General features: G+C 34.0%; 3 protein-coding genes across 4 annotated transcripts; all 3 read right to left on the bottom strand.

Moving 5' to 3' along the window:
• Positions 1–277: 277 nt before the first annotated feature.
• LOC108200868 (stress-response A/B barrel domain-containing protein HS1-like) lies at positions 278–3622 on the bottom strand. The gene is made up of 2 exons (XM_017369134.2): positions 3385–3622; positions 278–647 (listed from the first exon to the last, which is right to left on the bottom strand). Exons 1-2 carry the CDS (start codon positions 3510–3512, stop codon positions 458–460), a joined length of 318 nt encoding a protein of 105 aa, XP_017224623.1. The 5' UTR covers positions 3513–3622; the 3' UTR covers positions 278–457.
• Positions 3623–4993: 1371 nt separating this feature from the next.
• LOC108202695 (uncharacterized) lies at positions 4994–14586 on the bottom strand. The gene is made up of 14 exons (XM_017371210.2): positions 14368–14586; positions 14055–14167; positions 13414–13510; positions 13178–13302; positions 11127–11658; positions 10804–10989; positions 10117–10410; positions 9605–9757; positions 8780–8934; positions 8242–8347; positions 7276–8148; positions 6419–6491; positions 5759–6118; positions 4994–5528 (listed from the first exon to the last, which is right to left on the bottom strand). The coding sequence occupies exons 1-14, from the start codon at positions 14470–14472 to the stop codon at positions 5335–5337; spliced, it is 3366 nt and encodes a 1121-aa protein (XP_017226699.1). The 5' UTR covers positions 14473–14586; the 3' UTR covers positions 4994–5334.
• A 2875-nt stretch (positions 14587–17461) lies between these two features.
• Positions 17462–19733, bottom strand: LOC135149348 (uncharacterized). 2 transcript variants are annotated; one of them, XR_010287774.1, is made up of 3 exons: positions 17827–19733; positions 17672–17730; positions 17462–17514 (listed from the first exon to the last, which is right to left on the bottom strand). XR_010287774.1 is itself a non-coding variant. In XM_064084920.1 (2 exons), the coding sequence occupies exon 1, from the start codon at positions 19011–19013 to the stop codon at positions 17835–17837; it is 1179 nt and encodes a 392-aa protein (XP_063940990.1). In that variant the 5' UTR covers positions 19014–19731; the 3' UTR covers positions 17468–17730; positions 17827–17834. The 2 variants fall into 2 exon arrangements, 1 of the variants encoding a protein (XP_063940990.1); XM_064084920.1 differs by having other exon boundaries at positions 17468–17730; positions 17827–19731.
• Positions 19734–21670: the final 1937 nt, after the last annotated feature.

Raw genomic sequence — 21670 nt, forward strand, 5'->3', positions numbered from 1 at the left:
AACATATATAAGTATATAAATAGATATATAAAGAGTACACAAAGCTGCCCATCTTCTACATAATACGGTAATAAGTTGTTTGCTTTAGCCTCTTGACAAACCCAGCAGTGATATAAAAATTCAAATTTGAGACAGATCCAAAAATGATGCAAATTTGGATTTTGGGATCAAATAAGATGGTCTAGAGAATACTTGGCAGAAAATCAATTCAGCTTAGAACCTGCAAACTGCAGTAGTCTCAATCTTGTCTATATTCCAAGATTCCAAGATTAAAATATGTAACTGAAACTCTTTTAACCAGACTATATAACTTTATTCAGAACAAGATTCCTCGTTCACACGAATTCAAGTTCCGACATAATAGTTTCAACAAAGTACATATAGTAAAATCCTGAAAAACACACATAAAATTAACAGAAGTCGAAAGACAATGGATAGTCAGTGCCCTCCTTTCAGCTCAGGGATGAACAGCAGTGGGTTTGTAGTCAATGACTATTACTTTCTCTAGTTTAGGGAGGAAAATATTTGCAAACTCCACATGGTGGGGATGAGCTACATATTCCGCAATACCTTCTGGGCTATCAAAAGTCGACTCAAACACATGGGTGAAACCTTGGTGCAAGTTCTCCGTGCTCACATCCTTGCCCCTACAGCATGAAAATACAGATTCCTATTACCTTGTTTCTACAAATAGAGAAGAAAACTTTTGAACTTTTAAGCAAGATAAGTTATAATTACATCTACATTGAGATATTGTAAAATGTAAAGTCATTGCTAATAATAAGGTGCAACAAAGTTTTGCAAATATGATAGTACAAAATGTCCAACCACATAAATGAATACACGACATCTAATATATGAATCAGTTTAGATGCTCCTATCCTAGCCCCTGAAACATCTAGATTATGTTTAATTAGATATTACTCAGACAGTCTCCCAACTTAGAGAGAACACATTTGTAATCTCTCGAGTATAAGAAGTCCTTACTAAAGAAGCAGTTTAGACACCTGAGAACACATACACACCGACATAAAAACTCCTACACCTTGTGACCTTGTGTTTGTGTGTCTGTGTGAATTAAAGAAACCCCTCTAAGTAGTTTCTCTATATAAATGAAGATGTTGGAAAGTCTCTTTGATTCCACATCAGATGCCCCTAAAAACTATTTCAGTTCTCTTTTGTTATATCCATATGACTAATAAGCTTATTGCAAAGAATCGAAAGACAGATATATCGTACATACAGGTTTAGGTGTATACTAAACATTCAACCATAAAATTAAAAAAAAATTAAATCATTTCAACTGAAAATGGTGATCCTTTGTTGAAACAATAACCAAACCAAATCTTCAAGTTAAGCTACATTTCACAAAAATAATATTTTAAAAGAAAGCGAGATTTTAGTCCAGTGGTACAAAGGATCTGTTTGACAAAGTATCTCTTAATGCCAAGTTAAAATAGACCTTTATTAACATACATATGTCGTAGTTATCATAATTCCACTTTGAAGTTACTTAAGTCAGTTTTGCTTAACATACAACTTATAAGTTTATATATTAACATACATATGTCGTAGTTATCATAATTCCATATTTAAGTTACTCAAGTCAGATTTGCTTATTATACAAAACGACAAAAAGTAATCTTGAAAACCGTATAAGTTATTCATCAAGTGATTCAAACAACCGATTTGCAACTTATTTTAAGTTTGTAATTCGACACTAACAAAGTTATATGAGGTAATTGCATATCGCACCCCCTAAGTATCGTTCAAAAACGATAGAGTACCTATACTTTAAGAAACTCAACTCGCACCCCTTATCTTTACTTCTCAAAACCGAGATGCACCCCCTGTCGTTAACTTCCGTTAACTCAGTGCACTCCGTTAAGTCACTATATATATAATTGCAATTCGGACCCCCTAACTTACGTTCAAAAACGATATTGTACCCGTACTTTTGGAAACCCAAATCGGACCACCTATCTTTACATTTCAAGAACGATACGCACCCCCTCCGTTGAATTCCGTTACCTTCCGGTAAAATACTCCTCCGTCTCAATTTACATGTACCTTTTGCTTTTTGAGAAGTCAGATTGACTAATTTTTGACCAACTATTAAAAAAATATTTATTTATTATTTTAGGAAATAGAAAGTTACATATTAAAATATACTAAATTTTGTTTAAAAAAAATATCATCAAAAAGTAAATCTAGCCTATTTTAATAGAGGTAAATAATAGGGGGTCCGAATTGCAGTTACCTTTATTATTTGCGAAATTCGAACCCTCTATTATTTGCGAAAACAAATAGACTAGATTTACTTTTTGATGATATTTTTTTTTTAAATTTTTGTTTAATTAAGTAATGCCCAAGTCAAAATGATTTTACATATTGAATGATTTTAAATTTATGATTTTAAATTTTTAGTGACATATGTATTAGGTACTTAAAATACACACTATTTTAAATATGAAAAATAAATATTATGTGATATTTATTATAAATCATACATAAATTTATCTATTGATTAAAATATATAAATTTTAATAATTTTGTTTGGAAAAACTGATCAAAATTTTTTTAAAAAAATATCATCAAAAATTAAATCTAGTCTATTTTAATAAATACATATTTTCAAATAGTTGGTCAAAAATTAGTCAATTTAACTCCTCAAAAAGCAAAAGGGATGTAAATTGAGACGGAGGAGTATTTTAACGGAAGGTAACGGAATTCAACGGAGGGGGTGCGTATCGTTCCTGAGATGTAAAAATAGGTGGTGCGATTCAAGTTTTCAAAAATATGGGTACAATATCGTTTTTGAACGTAAGTTAGGGGGTCCAAATTGCAATTAGATATATAGTGACTTAACGGAGTGCACTGAGTTAACAAAAGTTAACGGCAGGGGGTGCATCTCGGTTTTGAGAAGTAAAGATAAGGGGTGCGAGTTGAGTTTTTTAAAGTATAGGCACTCTATCGTTTTTGAACGATACTTAGAGGGTGCGATATGCAATTACCTCAAGTTATATATATATAACTCTCACCCCAATTTTTAGTATCGGTTGGTTCTTTCATGTTACAAATTTGTAAGGCCCGTAAGCTATACATTGAGAATGAACCAACTAAACTGGGTGACATAATAATTACTTGTAAATTTCGCAACAACAAACTTTTTCGATGCAAAACAAATGGACCTCAATAGCCACCGGATCATCTGCAATCAATTTCAAATCCTCAATGGCTTAATCTTGAGGAAATCCTCAATGGTTTATTGATTTTTGGATACCAACAAGTACATATATTAACAATTAAGCACATTGACACAAAAAATAAAGATAATAGAAATTAAATTAGTAAAAAAGTTAGCAAGGGCAGGTGAGTAGATACCAGTGAAAAGATTTCATGGTGGGAACAAGAGAGACGAGATTGGCATAGCCCTTGATGAGACTCTCGATTTCCTGAGGGGTAGTGTCTTCTGTGAATTTCGCTACAAGTATGTGCTTAAACTCTCCCATGACTTTTTTGCCTTTCTGTTCTAGCTCTGTGTATATGTGTGGATAATCTAGAGTTGGAACATCCGAGACACTTCAATTCAACTGACGATACTTATAGTTATAGATGTGTGTTTAGGATTGAGTGTGGTTTGACTGTTAGGTTTGTGTTATTTTTTGTTTCTCTACGAAATAATTTTTCAGTTATTTTTTTAATTGATCTGTTTTATGAGTATATATTTTTGTGTTGGTTTAAAATAATCGATTATATATTCAATCGAAAGAAGAGTTTGGACGGAAAAAATCCTAGAATAGAATTATCTTTCGCAGAATAACATTGTAAGTTCCAGTAACCCTGTATATATATTAATGTCAGTTCCAGTAACCCTACATATATATCAAAAATCTATAGTTCAGTGATTGAGTAATCCTGATCCAAACCCCTATTGTTTATTGTTTATATAAATGTATTATGATGGGAAAATATATAGAAATATATTTATTTTTTAAATTTTTTATAAAATAACAATAATTGAGTATGTTATATTTTTACTTACTTTTTTTAAGCAAATATTCTGATTTCTGAGCTTGAATGATTTGATTGTCCGATCTTCCGTTGTCACAATGTGAGCTCCTCAGAGAGTGCGCAAATATCAGTACAGGCACAGTTCTCTTGTATCAAGTCAACTGTTGAGAGCTGTTGACAAAATCAAAGGGGTGCATCGTGGCAGATTAAGGCGTGCACGATCTTATCTGGTGTGTTGAATATTACCTCTGCAAAGCATATTGACACTCATTTTGACTGTAAATTTCAAGTCCTCTGGTTTTGAAATTGCCTGCAGAGGATCGAAACAGAGGTAATATGCCTGCATTAAGATTCTTCAGAGCAAAACACCACTACATTCACCAATATACAGGTGGTGTGCATCTAAATACTTTTAATCAATTAGCCTATGCTGATCTGTTCTTTGCTACTATGGGTTGCTGCACAAAAAAAGCTATGCAGTTTTTTAGCCAAGACATATGAGAACAACACCAAAGTGGCTGCATAAATTGGTCTGTAGTTCAAACTTCAAATTCACAAGAGTGCCTACTTGCTCTGTTGCTAAAGGATCCATGTCATCATTTGTCTTTAAATTCCCTTACTCTGTGCTCGCAAGTTAAAATCGGGATAGAAGAGAAGAGATTGCTGAAGAAAATCTTAAAAATTTTCTTCCCCATCAGTGCTCCAGAGTTTCTCGACGGAGAGAAAAGAAAAGAATGGAAGTGAAGTTATAGTAGATTTTGACAACAAAACTCTACCCCCAAAAAAATTCATTTCTCTTTTCTTTTCTCATCTCTTCTTTTCTCTTCTCTCCCTATAAATCTCAGGAGCAGAGTGTTACACCTAAAGGCTTTTCTGATTTTGAAGAATTCATATATACAATCTGTGTTCTACAAGTATCCACATCCCTGTTATACTCGAGTGCAATAAAAGGCTACTGTGAAATAGAAATTCCAAAGCATGAAAAACACCCTTTGTTCTCATTTACCTTTCCGTATCAGTACATACAAACAATTTGTCAAATTTACAATATCTGTTGTATTTCACATATCAAAAATTCTTTTTTCTACAATTTTTTTTCTATATATAATTAGATTCAACAAGAACTAATAGCAGGCCATTCAAGTAGTGATCAACTTCACAAAATTTTCGATTCAAATATCTTCCAACTGTGGAACAAGTGAGGTACCCAATCAAAAGTCAACTGACCAGCAAGGATGAGCCTAGTATTCTTTTGATGTCTAAACTAAAGAACTCTCGGGACATCTTTTTTTAGCTGAACCTTACCGGACTTGGAACTCATTAATTCTTTTGTCTGCTAGCTTTTTTTCCCTTCTTTTCTTTCTGCTTCAGCTGACTGAGGCCTGTCGCAGACACTTTGACATTGCCAATGATTGCAGCAACAAGCTCAGGATCTGTACATGCTTTCATCAGTTCCTTCTCTCTCTGTGTCGCATCAGGCATGTGACTGAACAAGTTCATAGACATCTTGGCAGCTGCAAATATGGAAACACGATAAACATTTATCAAAAACTAGTCAGCTCTGCACAGACACAATGCTCAAGGATGTTGCTAATTAAACAGGGTTTGTAAACAATGTCAACTTCTCAAGTAAAAATATATAGGCTACTATGCGTCATGTTTCGACCATTATGACTAGAGCTGACTGTATGCTGTACCAGAAGAAGCCATACTATAAGAATTTACAACATTTATAACAAATTACCTTTCCCTCTCTTTGCTGTGCCTGGGATTATCTTGACTCTATATTTGTATGATTGCAGTGCATTATAAGGGCCACAGACAGGCACAGCGTACAATAGAATGTCAGTGGGCAATGGATTTCCTGTCAAATAATCCACATCATTCAATTTCTCTTTCTCTTCTTCACCAATCTCGTGTATATCGTCCTCTTCCATGGCTATCCTATCCATCTCATTACCACCTATATCTACTATGTTGGAATTGTTCTGGGGTCCAGTACTTCCACGACTCTGCACAGCTTCATCCGGATGCTCTTGACAATCGCGAGACAGATGACCTGCCTTTTTACATTTATAGCATATCTTTGCCGAATCTTCAGGGCCTGAGAACACAAGATGTCGTCTTCAAAACATATCTTTATGCCCACTAATAAGTAGTGGTAATATTTGTAGATTGCAATTTGCAACATTTGTTGGACAGAGAATGTTGCAAAAATAATATGTAATCCGTTTAATCCACCAAGAAAAGTTCTTAACAAAGAACTGGAGCATCAAAATGACATAGGTAGTTTTGCGAAATTGCAAATGACAAGATCTAAATTAATAGACTAATCTAAATACAAGAAAGACGGTCAATTCTTTTCATCCTTATTTTCATTCAATACAGTAAATACGAGACGTACCAGTAACCGGTTTTGCCACAGCTGCCACTGCTTGAGGCTTAGGCTCAACGCTAGTTTGTACTTTTCCAGCAGACTGCAGAATTTAATATGGAAAGGCGTTAGTATTTGACATATTTGAGTTTCTAAATTGCAGTACACTACGAAGATGATGTGCTCTAATCAACAGTGCAGACAATCAAATCATGAAGCTAAACTGTTGAATATTTGCAAGTACATTAGGAAATTAAATCCAATAGATGTTTCCATAGTTATTGCCTAGTGACATGGCAGGTTCAATGTGACTGCCACTTTTGGGCAACCTTGCTATCTCTCGTTTATATTACTCTCAAAACGTATAATATATTCAACATATGAAGTGGACCCTGTGGCAACTTTTGGGTGGCTCAACACTAGAGTCTAGAGCATTCCAATGACAAAGTTGACAAAAGTGAAATGGATAAGAGAAATAATAAAATAATGCATTCTGAGATGCTCCAACATCACTTAAAAATGCACATGTATGCTTGTGAGCATCAAATCAACAATCAAAAAATTTCATAACAAATATAGCATAAAATGCATAAGCACAGAAATGTTATGTATCCTGTTTAAACAAATTAGTTCATGTCAGAAAAAATTTCATAGGGCTACTTTGGAAAATATCAGCAGGGCTGAGCAGTCCCATTTTATAAAATATTTCAGGGAAACAGCATCATATACAATTATTCAATTTTATAACAAGAAAGAAAACAAAATGCCAAGTAAAAGGTGAGTATGAATTAACAGTAAGGACCAAAACACACACACACACACACACACACACACACACACACACACACACATCTATAATGCAGAAATTGTTAAGGTTTAGTACTCACAGCTAGTAAAGCCATTCGAATTCTCCTTTCCTCCTCATCTTGATCTGCATACTTTTCCTTCATCTTCTTCAGTTTACCCTTCTGCCCACGGCTCAATTTTCCACCACCACCTGGTTTTGATAATTGATTCTGTTTGTCAGACTCACTTCTTGTATCACTATTATTTTCAACATCCTGTTCTTTTCCATGATCAACAGACCCATTAACGCTATCACTTTTCTGGCCTTTCTTCTGCTTTCTCCTCTCGGCTTTGGAGACATAAGGCTTTTCTCTTTGTGCATTTTTTCCGTCTTCAAGATTTTCTTGTGCAGTTTCTTCTTGAGAACCTTGGAATCCATAAGTTTTAGCAGATGCAGAAGCAGGCCCAAGCTCCAGAGCTCTGTCTATAAGATCCTCGAGTTGCGGGGTAACAGAATTAACAGTTGTTCCAGAAGTTTCGGACCCAGTATGCTTGTCATACAAAGTAGCGCTGGTTTCCACAGTAGATAATGTTTCAAGTTTCGGTTCTTCTCTTGTCAACTCTGGAGTACTTCCAGATGGCGGATCATGCTTCTTCTCTGGAACTTTTTCCTCAGACTCGGAGTCTGACAATTCTTTAAATTGCTCACTTTCTTCCTTTTCATTTAATCCCTCCTCTTCACCCCTTATCCTCCTTTCATTCAAGTGAGACCCCAAAGAACTTTCATCCAAACGGAATAACATCCCAAATCCCATGACAAGAGGGTGTGGAGGAAGAAAATTCTTCTTCCCCCGAATCATGAAACTTCCAACTGTAAGATATTCTCCGGTAGGAGCAGTTTTACTAACCTGGTGAGGATAAACCCACCAAGCACTTGTCACAATCTTGGAATCCCAAGCCTGGCTGTGGCAGACCTAATCAAGAACAAAATGAAGGTTACTTCATTCACCAAGCAAATCGCGAGAAGTAGAAAATGGCTAGGGAAGCATCGTGGCAAGCTAACTTACAGTGAAGCATCCAGCTTGATTTAATGTAAGAGGCGGCACAGGATTTTCCGGCTTATGGTTTTTAATTATGGTGCTAGAAGCTCCATGAAGTTCTGCATGGACATACCTAATTCACCATCACACTCGCAATATTAGCAATAGCATAAATAATATATGCATCTTTTAATACTATTTGCAATTATTTATTTTATCAGGAAGACGGAACTTGCTGAGAATAACTAATACAAGTGCATACTAAAGATTTATCCATGAGAACTGAAAAGTAGTGATAACAAAATGCTTGAACTACAAAATTTGTCAGTTGCAACTTATTTTGATATACATCAATACATGTAAACATTTATGGTCACTGATGTGAACTACATCTAATAGTCTAACAATAGTCAATTTACATACATTAAAATGTTATATCATTGACTTCAATAAATATAACACAAAAGTTAGTAGTAATTATTTCCTAATGTATAGGCTATACTATAGCACTAACAAAATTCATATAATTAGTCAGAAAAACAAATCTACAACAGCAATAACTTACAAATCTCCTTTTGACATATAACGCTTGACTATCATCTCATTTTGTTGAGCATCTCGTCCACTGATAACCAAATAATTCTCACTGCTGATAAACCAGTTAAATTTTTCAAACCAGTGAACTTTGCGCATATGTGTTATTGCAGCAACAGTTTTTTCCTGCAAATTACAATAGTGAATTACAGTAAGAGATTAATATATGTCAATCAAGATTGTATTTTTATATAAGAAAATTCAAAAGATACAGCAATACGGTACAATGATACTAGAAACCTATATTACCACTTTTAACTCCTTTCCACCTCAATTTTTTTTATAACCTTTTCTACTCTGTTCTATTTGATTTACTATCTGCTTAGCTGTCAAGTATGAAGCAACTAAAAGTCAGTTCGATAGAAATTACCACACAAAAGCTACAAACAACGTCTCAATATAATATAATGGCTACTAAAATTACTTAATTTATGAGTTCTACATTCTTACAGAAGTTGGTGAATGTTGCATCAGAAAGTATAGATGACATTAACGTGACAAAGATTTGCAAATGTTTAATATCATTCTGGGGCTAGGTCTTGAGCAACCGACTGAGCATGTAAATAAAAACTATTGCAGCCTCTGACATCCAAAGCCATGAAACCTGGGAGGAAAGATACTACCTGTGGTCTCCACAAGGCTTCCTAGCATTGGTGTGGTAGTAATTTGATCAAATAGTTTTTTATTTTTGCAAATAATCAGATTGTACGTATATGTAACAAGTGACTGTGTTCAAGTAATAAAAACTACTATTGTAGATAAAATCTCAAGGCAAGTCACTCTTATGTTCATGTACCTGCGAAAGCTGGAATCGGGTCTTTCTCTCAGCAGCTTTGAATGCTTTTTCATGAGCTGAGACTGTCTTTTCCTGCTTGCTTTCCTGTTTTTTCTTCATTTCGTACCAGCGTCGTGCATTAGCATAAGCTGAAAGTGCCAGGTCAACTTCAACCTAAAGGGTTCAACGAGGAAGTTGCGGTTAAAAGTTTAGATTAATAAGCCAGCAGAGCTACTTATTACAAAAGACCCGAGACTTGCAAATACCATTACCATATCAACTCTCAACAATAAATAACATCTTGACTCGGTTCAAACATTCAAATGTAGAACATAGTGATTCCGGTATTGTGCTCTGATGACATATAACATTGTTTACACACGGTTTAACATTATGTAATTTCATATAAAAGATTAGAATGGAACTAATTATCATATCTTTGAACATTCACAATTATTGATCTATGGGGACATCACACATTATAAAAATGAGTGAGGGGAAGAGAGAGCTAAATATAAACCTTCACATGATACCTTATCCGCAGGTTGTGTCTTTTCGTCATCATCCATTTCATCAAGATTATTACTCAAAAGAAGCGTCATGCAATTCTTTTCAAGGTAGAGCTTGTCAATGAGGCCAGCCACAGGATTCCCGGATTTTTTCTCCTCTTTGACCATACGAGCTAGATCTTCCCAAGTCATACCATTTGCTAGAGCAGCACGAACAGCTAATATAGCATTATCAACATCTTCTAAGTTGTACTCTATCAGTTCCGCCATTTTAATGCTATTATCAACTTCTCGTTTCAATATATGCACACGATTTTCCTAAAAACATTGCAAAGGCTTCAAATTTAAAAACATTAATCGATATATTTAATATAAAAATATGTTGATCAATATCAGTGAAAGCTAAATTCTGAATTTGTAAGTTTGAACTCTAGACCGAATCAATAGAAGTTTACTGCCTTAATCACACTAGAGCTAGAGATATACGAGAAAAATAAACAGGTACCTCAAACCTGAAGCAGATAAGCTGCCTAAGGACAATAGTATCCATTAGATATATATTTATTATGCCATGCCAGAAAATACTTATCAAAACCCCACAGGGTATGAAGACACAGCAAACTGAATCAATAACTAAACTGGAAAACAAGAATGATGCAAAAACTATAAACTGGGAAATATTGGATCTTTCAAGCCAATTTCAGTTCGAACCTGATCAGTGCGTATCTTGTTAAGTTTTTGCATTGCAGAGCTCTCTTTCGCCTTTTGTTGTTGTTCAGACCTTTGAGACTCGATTTTACTGTAGAATTCATCCAGTGATGCATCAAACGTCTCAAACTTCAGAGAATCCCTAGACTTGAACTGGTTCAACATTAACGGGCAGAATTCATCGTAGATCTGTAAGTACAACAAGAGTAATTACATACATACAATGTTGCAATCCTTTCAACATACATCTTAGAATATCCAACAAAATCTGTAAGCCACAAAAAAATACATTGAACATAAGATTATGCATGCGCAAAATATAAAACCTGATTAGAGCTTTGCGTTTCAGAATTACTAGAGTCCTTCCCCAAATCTTTCCGCTGCATTAAGATGTATCCTTCTGGGATCTTATCTCCTTTTATAACGTCCTCAAGCCAGCCCTCAAACTTGTCAATAGCTTTTAACAGAGCAGGAAGAACAGTATTGTCTAGTTCGAAATCCTTTGTGAGCTTTAAATTTGGAGCCAAGCCAGCATCCAGAATAATATGTTCTAATATTCCCGGCCCATAACCCAGTGCTTCCCCAAGTGCAACCTTTAAGGTCAGTTGCTTGGAACTGGCACCAGTTTTTGCTTTACTAGAATCAGTAGACTTAGTATTCTTTCGGTTTTGCTTACCTTTAGGTACATCAGAAACATTATCCCCCACTTCAGTAACTTGCGCGTTTAAACTGTTTTCATGTTCCCTTTTAGATGCAAGGGCATCCTGTACCTTTTCGCTCGTAGTCCTCTCAAAAACTCTACACATGTCTAACGGATACTGGTGTCGTGACATGATGGCCAATCCTTTGTCATCATCCCTATCATTAGTAACTTCTTATCATCAAGTCTAGTAAGCAAAAAGTATCAAGTACAGAGATAATAATAAAATCAGGTATGTTACACATAAAAAGCCTTGCACAATTTTAACATACTATAAACCTATATATATCACACAAGTCTATTATCTGTACACAACTGAGTACATATATACATACTGTACTTGTGTGAAATATACTAATAATTTCAGGTTTAATAAATATAAATTTGCATGAAAGTGTCTATATTTTGTTGTATAACTTATGAAAGTGTCTTAACTTTTCTGAAGAAATTGTGTTGATTTGTTAACAGACAATGATATTATGCGATAGTGGTTAGGGTTGCTTTGATGTGTAAGCTTATGAGTGTGCCATTAATCTTAATCAAAAGTACCTATTGTAACTTGTAAGTATTGAAAAAACCTAACAATTTATAAACATTAGTAGGAACAAACTAAATATGTGCTAGATTTGAAGCCTGTATATTTTTTTAATGATATTTATGTTAGCAGAACACGAAGAAAAATATTAAAAAATTTAAGCTGCACCTTCTTGCTCACACTAAACTAATTTATGCCCCCCCCCCCTGGATATTAGTAAGGACACGCCAACAGAGGAGATATATAGAACCTATCCAAACTTAGAATTGGTGAATACACAAAAAAACATTGTGCAAACTGAAATTTTAAGGAGTAGAGCATTTAATAGTTGTTGTAGAATACTGCATTATAAACTTGACTTCATAGATTTAGACATATAGTTAATATATCCGGATATCATCAATATGGTGTAACGCCTTAACTTTAGCACACTGCAGATCCATCCAGTCTTTTGACTTGCAAAGATTTGGTGATTTAATTTTATTTGGCCGGGAAGTAGAAGTACTGCAGACTTCATAAACCAAACATTATAGCTTCTATTACAAAAATTAATTAAGGAATCTAGTAACCAATAATACTTTGCACAGCGAGTATTCCTCCAAAATCTTGAGTTGAACTACCTGGAACTTTGTAGCAAACAAAGTGTTGAATCGTCAAATTAAACTACACTTGTGTGATCAGGATTCTATTCTTTATTTAGTTGGCTTCTCAATTCAGCCAACGCAAAAGAACACACTATTTTATATGTGTGACACTATGACAGACCTAGAAGGCATGTAGAACCTACCAAAAATGCGGTCAATGCCATCCTAGCACCGAGCAAATGATGTGACCAACTCATTCATCTATAGATTTCATACTTCTGCTTGAAGTGAAATATAAATATCGATATTTACAAAAATCTTATTACTATAAAAAACAATTACTAGTCACAATCCTAGAACTAGAAGTATACAGAATTCAATTTAAGTGGTATAAATTTCGCACAATGTAGATTATTGCTTAATGTTCTTATATTACATTTTAAATTAAATGGTGAGATTTATGCCAAGTTCCAGTGTTTTTAAAAATCAGAATCTCAAAAAATTAAGTAAGATGAACAGAAAACGAAAATGTTATTATATAGATTAAGAATCACCAACCTGTGTGACCGGAGAAGGGTCATGACCATGAAATCGGAGTCAGTGAGAATTATATTTCCTTGGGCATATAGCTCTAATATAACGTAATGCGCATTAGCACCCAGTCCAAATTGAAAGAGAACTATCTGAAGCGAGCAGAATAGAGGCAGTACAAAACATAAGTAACTACTATGGGTAGCTTGTATGCTAATTAGGGTAGCTTGTATGCTAATTAAAGATTCTTTAAAGTTATATACCCTATCATATCCAAGTTGCCGCACATCCTCGAGCCTTCTAGTCCTGATATGCTTCCTCAGTTTAAGTGTGTAGCCAGACGGAGTATTGCTTTTGTCCCTACATAAAAAAACAAACCGACGCGTAAAATTTTACGACTCCTGCAGTCCTTCTCATTCTTTTTTAGAACTTAATGTAGCTGTTGTCACAACAAAAATTAATTATATCCTCATTCACTACATGAGAATTCTTTTTTGGAAAGGTAATCGTTTTGCCATCAGTTATTCTTTAAACCACGAGAAGTATGCAGTTCAATGCCCCCTGCTACTAAAAACTTCGAAGCGCCAAATGTTTATACATCATATATCATATACGGCCCAACGGTGTTGCAATCATAAACTAAAAATAAAAATTCATTTCATTTCAAGAAAGTGACAAACCATGTAATACGTATATACACCTGTAAATAATATATAACTCCAAGCCTCTACCCGACAGATAACCATATTATCAAAAAAATCCTACTACATTTCCTTACATTTAAGTTCGTTCATTTTGTAAGCAGCAGCATCTAAAACGCATACCTTAATTTATCATATCGTCATCATATCTGCATAATTTAAAACTATATGAAATCACAATCAGCAACAACTAAAAGGCGTACCGTATATATTCAGTAGTATGCAACCTAACACCGCTTTCCATCAACAACAAAACTTTCTCGCTCTCTCCAGATTCAGTCTGACCACTGCTATTCATAAGCTTAAACACATATGTCTGCACACACACATCAAAACTCTATCAGCTTCTTCCACAACATCAAATCAACTCACAAACACGAAAATCTGGACATTCTATTATAGAAACACAACTCGCGCAAATCAATTAACATGTGCAAATTGAAGTAAATATAAAATCAACTAAATATTTCATAAAAATCATTAAACAAGCAAAAACTGTTAAAATATATTTGATACCTTGGGAGACAAATCGTAGACATTAGAGCAACGCATTCCGATTAATCGTCGCAAACACTTGACCTCAGCTGCCACGTCAGCCGTGTTCATCCGTACCTTCACCATTTTTGTTGTGTGTGTGTGTTTTAGTGTGTGTATAAGCTTGTACAGGGAGAAATGGAGATTAGGGTTCTATGTGAAAATAAATGTGAAATTTGGCTTCGGGGAACTTCAACTCTGTTTTTGTAATGGTTACTTATGCTGCGGTTAATGGGTCGGGCTGTAAAATTTGGAGTAGTCAGGCGTAGCCAATGCCCAATTCATTGCCATCAGTTTCGGGTCGGTCCACTTGGTTGAGAAAAGGCCCAACCCCAACGTATCAATAATCCTAAGGCGAAACGTCTAAAAATTTCACAAGTGAAAATAACGGCAGCAAGTCTCCTCCAAAACCTCCCTAAGAGCAACTCCAAGGCATTAGACCTCTTAGCTAAAAGTGTTTATGTGGCACCTACATGGCATCTATGTGGCACATTTTAGATAATAGGTAAAAATTCTACACTCCAACCATGACCCCTTAGCAAAAAAATATAGATAACTAAAATTGGGGTTGCTACATTTGTAAAACATCTAAAGCTATTATGTATAATTTTAGATAATATAAATATCCATAATACCATTGGAGTGAAACTAGAACCTCTTAGCTATAATTTTAGATGATTATCAATATATCATATTATAACTATCAAATATAAATAAGACCCTTGGAGTTGCTCTAACTCTCTCTTCTTTTCGTAGCCGTAGAAAGAGATTTCATCAATTTTTATCTATGAAAAGCTATGAACCAGTAAATTACTTTTGATTTGTTTTTATTTCTTCAATAATGTTCCCATCAGAATCTATTCTCAGATGTTAGATCTATTCAATTTTTAAAATTTTGATCTAGTGAATTGATTTATCGTTTCTTTGAAAACTATTCCTCTCAATCGACTTGGGTTGACCAACATTCTGAATTGGGTCATGAATGTTATCATCCCTGGAATAGTAAATTTCTGAATTTGTCATTTTGATAATAAGCACCAATTCCTGAATTTATCATTTTTTTTGACTTTGTTTAGGTGCCTCACATATTCTTTTGTGTCTGATTCTTCTTTCTTTCCTCATTTTTGTTTCTCTCCCTCTTTATTTTCTTTTTTTTTTCCCGCTTATTTTTGTCTTTCATTTTGGATTTCTTTTCAATCATTAAAATTTATTGACTAAATTTTCGGGGGCCATATCTGCATGATCTTTGGTTAGTAGGTAGACTTTTTTGAATGAAAGTTCTTTTTTTTTTTAATTCCGTGGATTTTACTTTTCTTTCGAGTGTTTTTTTTTCAGAAACTCAAATTTTTTATCTAATTTTTTATGGGACATTTCGATATGTTGGTTTTTAGTGATCCATAGTTTATCTTAGATCTAGTCTGGTTGAACCTCGAATCTATACATCCAATTGTGTTTGAGTGTATATATGAATGTATATCAAATTAGTCGTGTTTATCCTTACAAAATTCATGTAAAAGTCTTATTAGCATGCTTTTAAATTTTGGAGTCCTTGATCCATATCCTTCAAGCAACCTGCCACCTTGTGTGAACCTCGAAGCTCGGACCTCAAACAGACAAACACTAGCGAACCTGGACGGCTGGACATATGCGAAGCTCATCTGTATTCGAACCTCAAACATATAGACCTCATAGAGCTTTTCCTACAGAATCATCAATCATCCTTGAAACCTCCCCTACACAGCCTTAAGAGTTAGTTGAAACTCTATAATAGACTCTAGAACTTGAATCTCATGCTCTTAATAAATGAACATGGAGTTTATTAACAAATTATGGTCCCGTCATACCCGATCAAAATTGAGAAAAGGCCCTATATGTCAATGTCCAAAATAACAAAGTTAAGAGAAATTACCCCAAATATCATTTATTAAAATGGATAATCTAACGTTTGGTATTTAATTTTCAGAGTAATATACTACATGAACTAGTATTTGGGGTTTCAAAATACTGGATCGTGTACCTAGTGTTAATAAGGATGAATGCCAGACGTTCTAACGTTTTAGATTACAAAATGATAACTGACATTATTTTCTCTGACACTGATATCTGGGGTCATTTTCTTCATATTGTGTGACAATCAGGACCAATACCCAGCAAAACTGGGGGAGAAAACTTGTATCACGATACAAGTGACATCATTTTTACCGTACTACTACGTGGGTAGATTCACTAACATTCTGATCACAGATATAGTTGTGAAAGAGTGCAAATTAGTAATTGAGAAGTGACAAGTAACAATTTAGTTACAAATTTTAAAGAAGCTAGAAAATTCCCAATGACAAGTCGCTATACAGAGCGTGGACTTAACTAATGTAGAAAGGTTCCATGCAATGAATCCAGACTGGTACTTCCATCGATCTAGCTAGGTGTATTGAGTTGCAAAAGATCCATGATCGTTATGTGTTTTAATCTGCATAATTGGTCCGTCGCCATCTTAACTAGTTGTATTTGGTTCTTTCACCATTATCAAAACGTCATCATCTTCTATCATATTCGTCACTCAATTCATGACAACACATACACGTATATGTACGCATCACGATCACAAAATAAATTTAAAAGCCACACACAAACCTCCTTTTTGCGCTTGATTTGACAAAACCTTTTTTTTTCCTATATTTATTTGACAAATATTCATTACCGCTAATTTTCACCTAATTTGACTGTGTTAAGTGTTAACGCTCAAAGTTAAGTGACATTATCATAGCAACAAGGAAACGTAACTTCATGCAGTAGTAGACAGTTAACTACTCAATTAATCTAGCTGGCTCTATTTTCTGACCCGAGTAGTGTTACATGCACAAAATTGAGTATATAATTTTACACAAAATGACATGGCAATCTAGGTGAGGAGTTTTAATTGGTGCTATTAATGCATGTGCAGGGGGGCATTTCAATCACAAGTTAACACATACTCATTCTGTGAATATTTCTGTATCCAATTCTGTGCCTGTAGCATTTTCCTTTCTGACCCTTAACGTCAACATCCACATAAATTCTAATGAGTGATTAAGAAACACAGGGCCGGCCCTAGGGATTTGGGTGCCCTAGGCGAGAATGGAAAATGGTGCCCTGCATTTTTGTATCTTATTTTTTTTTACACATCTGTTAATTAAAAATAGTATATAACTTCTATATGAAACAAAAGAATAAGAATGCATCACATTTAAGCCTTGGTTTCTTATATTTTGATCATCACAAATTCGATAAAATCAGTTATATAACTTACTTGAATAAAAATAACAAGCTGAGTTTCTTGTAGTCTTCAATTCTGAAATTTTCAACCTCCTGCAACAGCAACAAGTGATAATGTATTAGTAAGCTAAAACAATTATGATGTATAATAAGACAATAATGGATTAAAAACTATATAAGTGAGTTTACCTTAGCCATCATTGATTTTGAAACTTTTTTCTTGGCTTTTGAGATATAAATCTCTCTATAATTTTATCATAATTTAGGGAATCTGCCATCTCACTTTCAATGGACAATAAAGCTAATCCATTAAGTCTATCTTGAGACATCGAAGAGCGAAGATAAGATTTGATCAGCTTCAACCTAGAAAAAGTTCTTTCCGCCTCTACGACTGTAACAGGAATAGTCACAACGATCCTATAAGTAATCCAGGCATTTGGATAATTTATCTGTCTTGAACTAGAGCTTAAATAATTAAGCACATCAATGGATTTTGTTATCTCATCAGATATAACCATTCGTAGTACCAGCAATTCATTAAACAATTCTGCACCAACAATATCAGATCGCATATCATGTTTAAGATATTCTTCAAGCTTCATACAACAAGATTTTAACATCTCATCATCACTAGACAGGTGCTTCTTTAGGTTAAATATACCTTCTTTAACTAATCGAATATGCTCTTCCATTATTGAATCAAATAGTGCAAGCATCTCAATAAATTTACAAAACAACCCATTCTTGCGTTTACCAATTTTCTCTTCATCTCCTCGAAATGCTAAATTATTGCAAGCAAGAGTTTTTACCACAACAATTATCCTAACTAGGACTTTTTTCCAGCGCTCTATCTCTTTTTTGATTCGATCTTGTTCAATCTTATCAATTGTTTCATTTTTCTCCATCCTCACCTCTAACTCAATCCAAGCACTCATATTTACAAGATGATCATTACTACTTTCATGAGATTTTAACTTAGCAGGAAGATTGTGCCAATCATCAATTCCATCTTCTGCAAAATTTGACTTGGCTACATTGCGTTTAAGATCAATGTTCTTCCAAGTTCCGGGATCATAATTGATTGTATTATTTGTGTTTTCTTCCTCAACATCTTCCGCATCATTCTCAACAAGCCCAATTGTAGCATTTTCAATTTGCTCTTCGATTTCAATCTCTGGCTCAAGTTCAACATGGGTCCCCTCATTTTCAGCCTCTTCTCTAACATCTGCATCTTCATTAGAAACCCCAACATTAGTATTTTTGGAGTTCTTTTTCCCAAAAAACTTGTGCAGTGAGCCCATTTGCAATTTATCTGCTTCCATCGATTTCAATTTCTTTTGCCTTTTCTGATAACCTGATAATTGATGACGCTTCATCTTCTAAGCAGATGAAAGTCTCTTCAGTGATAACTCCTAAGTCCTATCAAGAGCCAGAGCAACCCAATAGCCGATCCAATAGTTTATTGTATTCACATATGTCTTTTTGATAGTTTACCTCTCTTTTAGTTTTTGATAGAGCGTGCACTTCTTTTACTATTTTTTCAAATAAATTTTTTCTCAAAAATAAGTCTTTTGGTATTTATTAAATTTAAGTTTGACTTAAAATTTTATAAATAGTTTTGAAATATTTAATTTAATATATTTTTAAATTAATTTGGTGTCTCAAATATATTTATTGATTTGTATTTTGAATTAATTTTTAATCTTAAATAAAAAAACACATCTATATAAGGGTATATATATTAAATATATAAAAATTTTGGTGCCCCAAGCGAAAGTGGTGCCCTAGGCGGTCGCCTTGGTCGCCTTACCCAAGGGCCGGCCCTGAAGAAACATGATATAATCGTGCATATGTAATACTCCATATTATACACACATATGGCTAGGGGCTGGTTTATACTGTACATGTACTTAACAATCAAATCATATCATATCATAATTCAAGCACATCATTAGGGACCGTGTGCGTGCTTAGTGGCGCAACACGAGGCTTGATTAATCAGATATCAATTTTTCATATGCACACTGATAAATAGATAGTGAATCAGGTTTTAACTACATGCAATGAGAAAAGGAGGACAGTTCCGCACACAATTTTATTATATATTCGGTAATGTACGTATATATGGAGGGAACCTCATGAGTAGCAGTACATATATAGTTTAACCTTAGGTTGTGTTCACTTTTAGCGAATGGAATGGAGAGAGAATGGAATGAATTTTATACTCAAAAATGGTGTTGATCAAAGAAAATGTATACAATTTTCATTCCTTCAATCATTTCATTCCTACTATTTTAACTAGAATTCTATCTCACATGTTTTGAAAGGAATGCTCATTCCATCTCTACATCATATTTCTTTACAATCTTTATCACAAAAAAATTGAACTCATTCATATTTAGTCACTATTAGCTTATACTTTCTTCTTTCTCCATAAAATTTCTATATAATTTTTCATTTCATTCTCCCCTCATTCTATTCCATCTAAGTGAACACAGCCTTAGTTCTTAATTATATAAAAGTTTAAGACTTTCAATGGTGTGCATTTAAGAGATGAGAAATATTATTGGTGTGCCCGTTTTTTCTTTCTTTCTTGCCAAGTTTCTTTTACCTTGGCGACTTTTTTTCTAACTTAAAATAGACGTAAAACATGGCCCATCGGCTATACTCGCTACTACTAGTTCATGTAAAAATGCAATCCTGTTTGATTAAAGTTAAAAGAAGTGTTTTTCCGGCGAAATTATGTAATCATAGCTGATGTACATATCATGGATTATTTACATTTGAAGTAAATTTTATGTTTGCAAGGTCGTAAAGTAAACAGGATTAGGTCAGTTTGAATTTATGATCCCACTATCTGTAGTAGTGCAATTAACTATATAATAGCAGTAGATTCACTATCAATATGACTTGGCCAAGTCAATAAATCAACTAATTATGGTTTGCGAGTCTCTTTGTATAGTTAAATCAGTGAGCTAATTAACAAGAACTGTGGTTTAGTACTTATATCTTCTACCCTGGTAATATATCATAATTCAAACCTGGCACAGTACGCAAGACTTCACTAATCATACCATGCATGATGCATATGAATATATGCTCATTCGCTTGAAAGAGTTTTCTCATGAAAAAATGTTATTTCATTACTGGCTCAAGTTTAAAAATCTATCTTCATACATAAAATTGGCTTATCTTTGACAGTTATACAAAAAGTCATAGTCATAAACCGAGTTGTACACAATATTAGATTTATATAATTATATTCATATGAAGTAATTATATATATAGTCAATTGCCTTATAATATATTTTTGTATTTACATTTTAAATAGATGTTCATGGATTAATGCTGTATAAAATAACTTGATGAGTATAATGTGTATCAATCATATATGCGATCGTGTTCGTGGATTAGCGCGTTATGATGAGCATAGTGTGTAATATATGTGGCTGTTTGACTAACTTTATTTTTCAAAACTAAAGTGTTTATTTTTGGAAAAAAATCATATAATTTTATTTTTATGTTAAATTAAATGAGCTTTATTTTTTTGTCAAATAACGAGAACAAAACACTTCCTTTATTTGTATCTAATTTTTTCTTAAAAATATGTACTTTTATAAAAAAAATTGGACTTTAAAATTTTAAAATAAAGGTCCTCAACAACAAGACCTATACATTACACCAGATAAATACGTGTACTGAGTAATTGTAGGCTAGCCGATCGAGCGTGCAGATGAATAATCCGTAAAATTCTAAAGATACCTAACATAGTTAAAATAATGGAAATATATATACATGCATGTTTACATTCGAGATAGGTCAAAACAGTGAGGGAATAAAATAGGTAGTATACGTGGTACAACTAGGCCTGTAAACGGATCGGATTTGGATCGGATCTAGCTAAATCCATATCCTAATCCATTTAAATTTATCGGATTCGGATCGGATCGGATCGAGAGTCGGATATTTTACAAGTCAATCCATATCCGGTCCACTCGGATCATGAATAATCGGATCGGAGCCCCGATCCACT

Source organism: Daucus carota, chromosome 9 (assembly GCF_001625215.2).
Source record: "Daucus carota subsp. sativus chromosome 9, DH1 v3.0, whole genome shotgun sequence".
In the NCBI taxonomy this organism is placed as follows: domain Eukaryota; kingdom Viridiplantae; phylum Streptophyta; class Magnoliopsida; order Apiales; family Apiaceae; genus Daucus; species Daucus carota.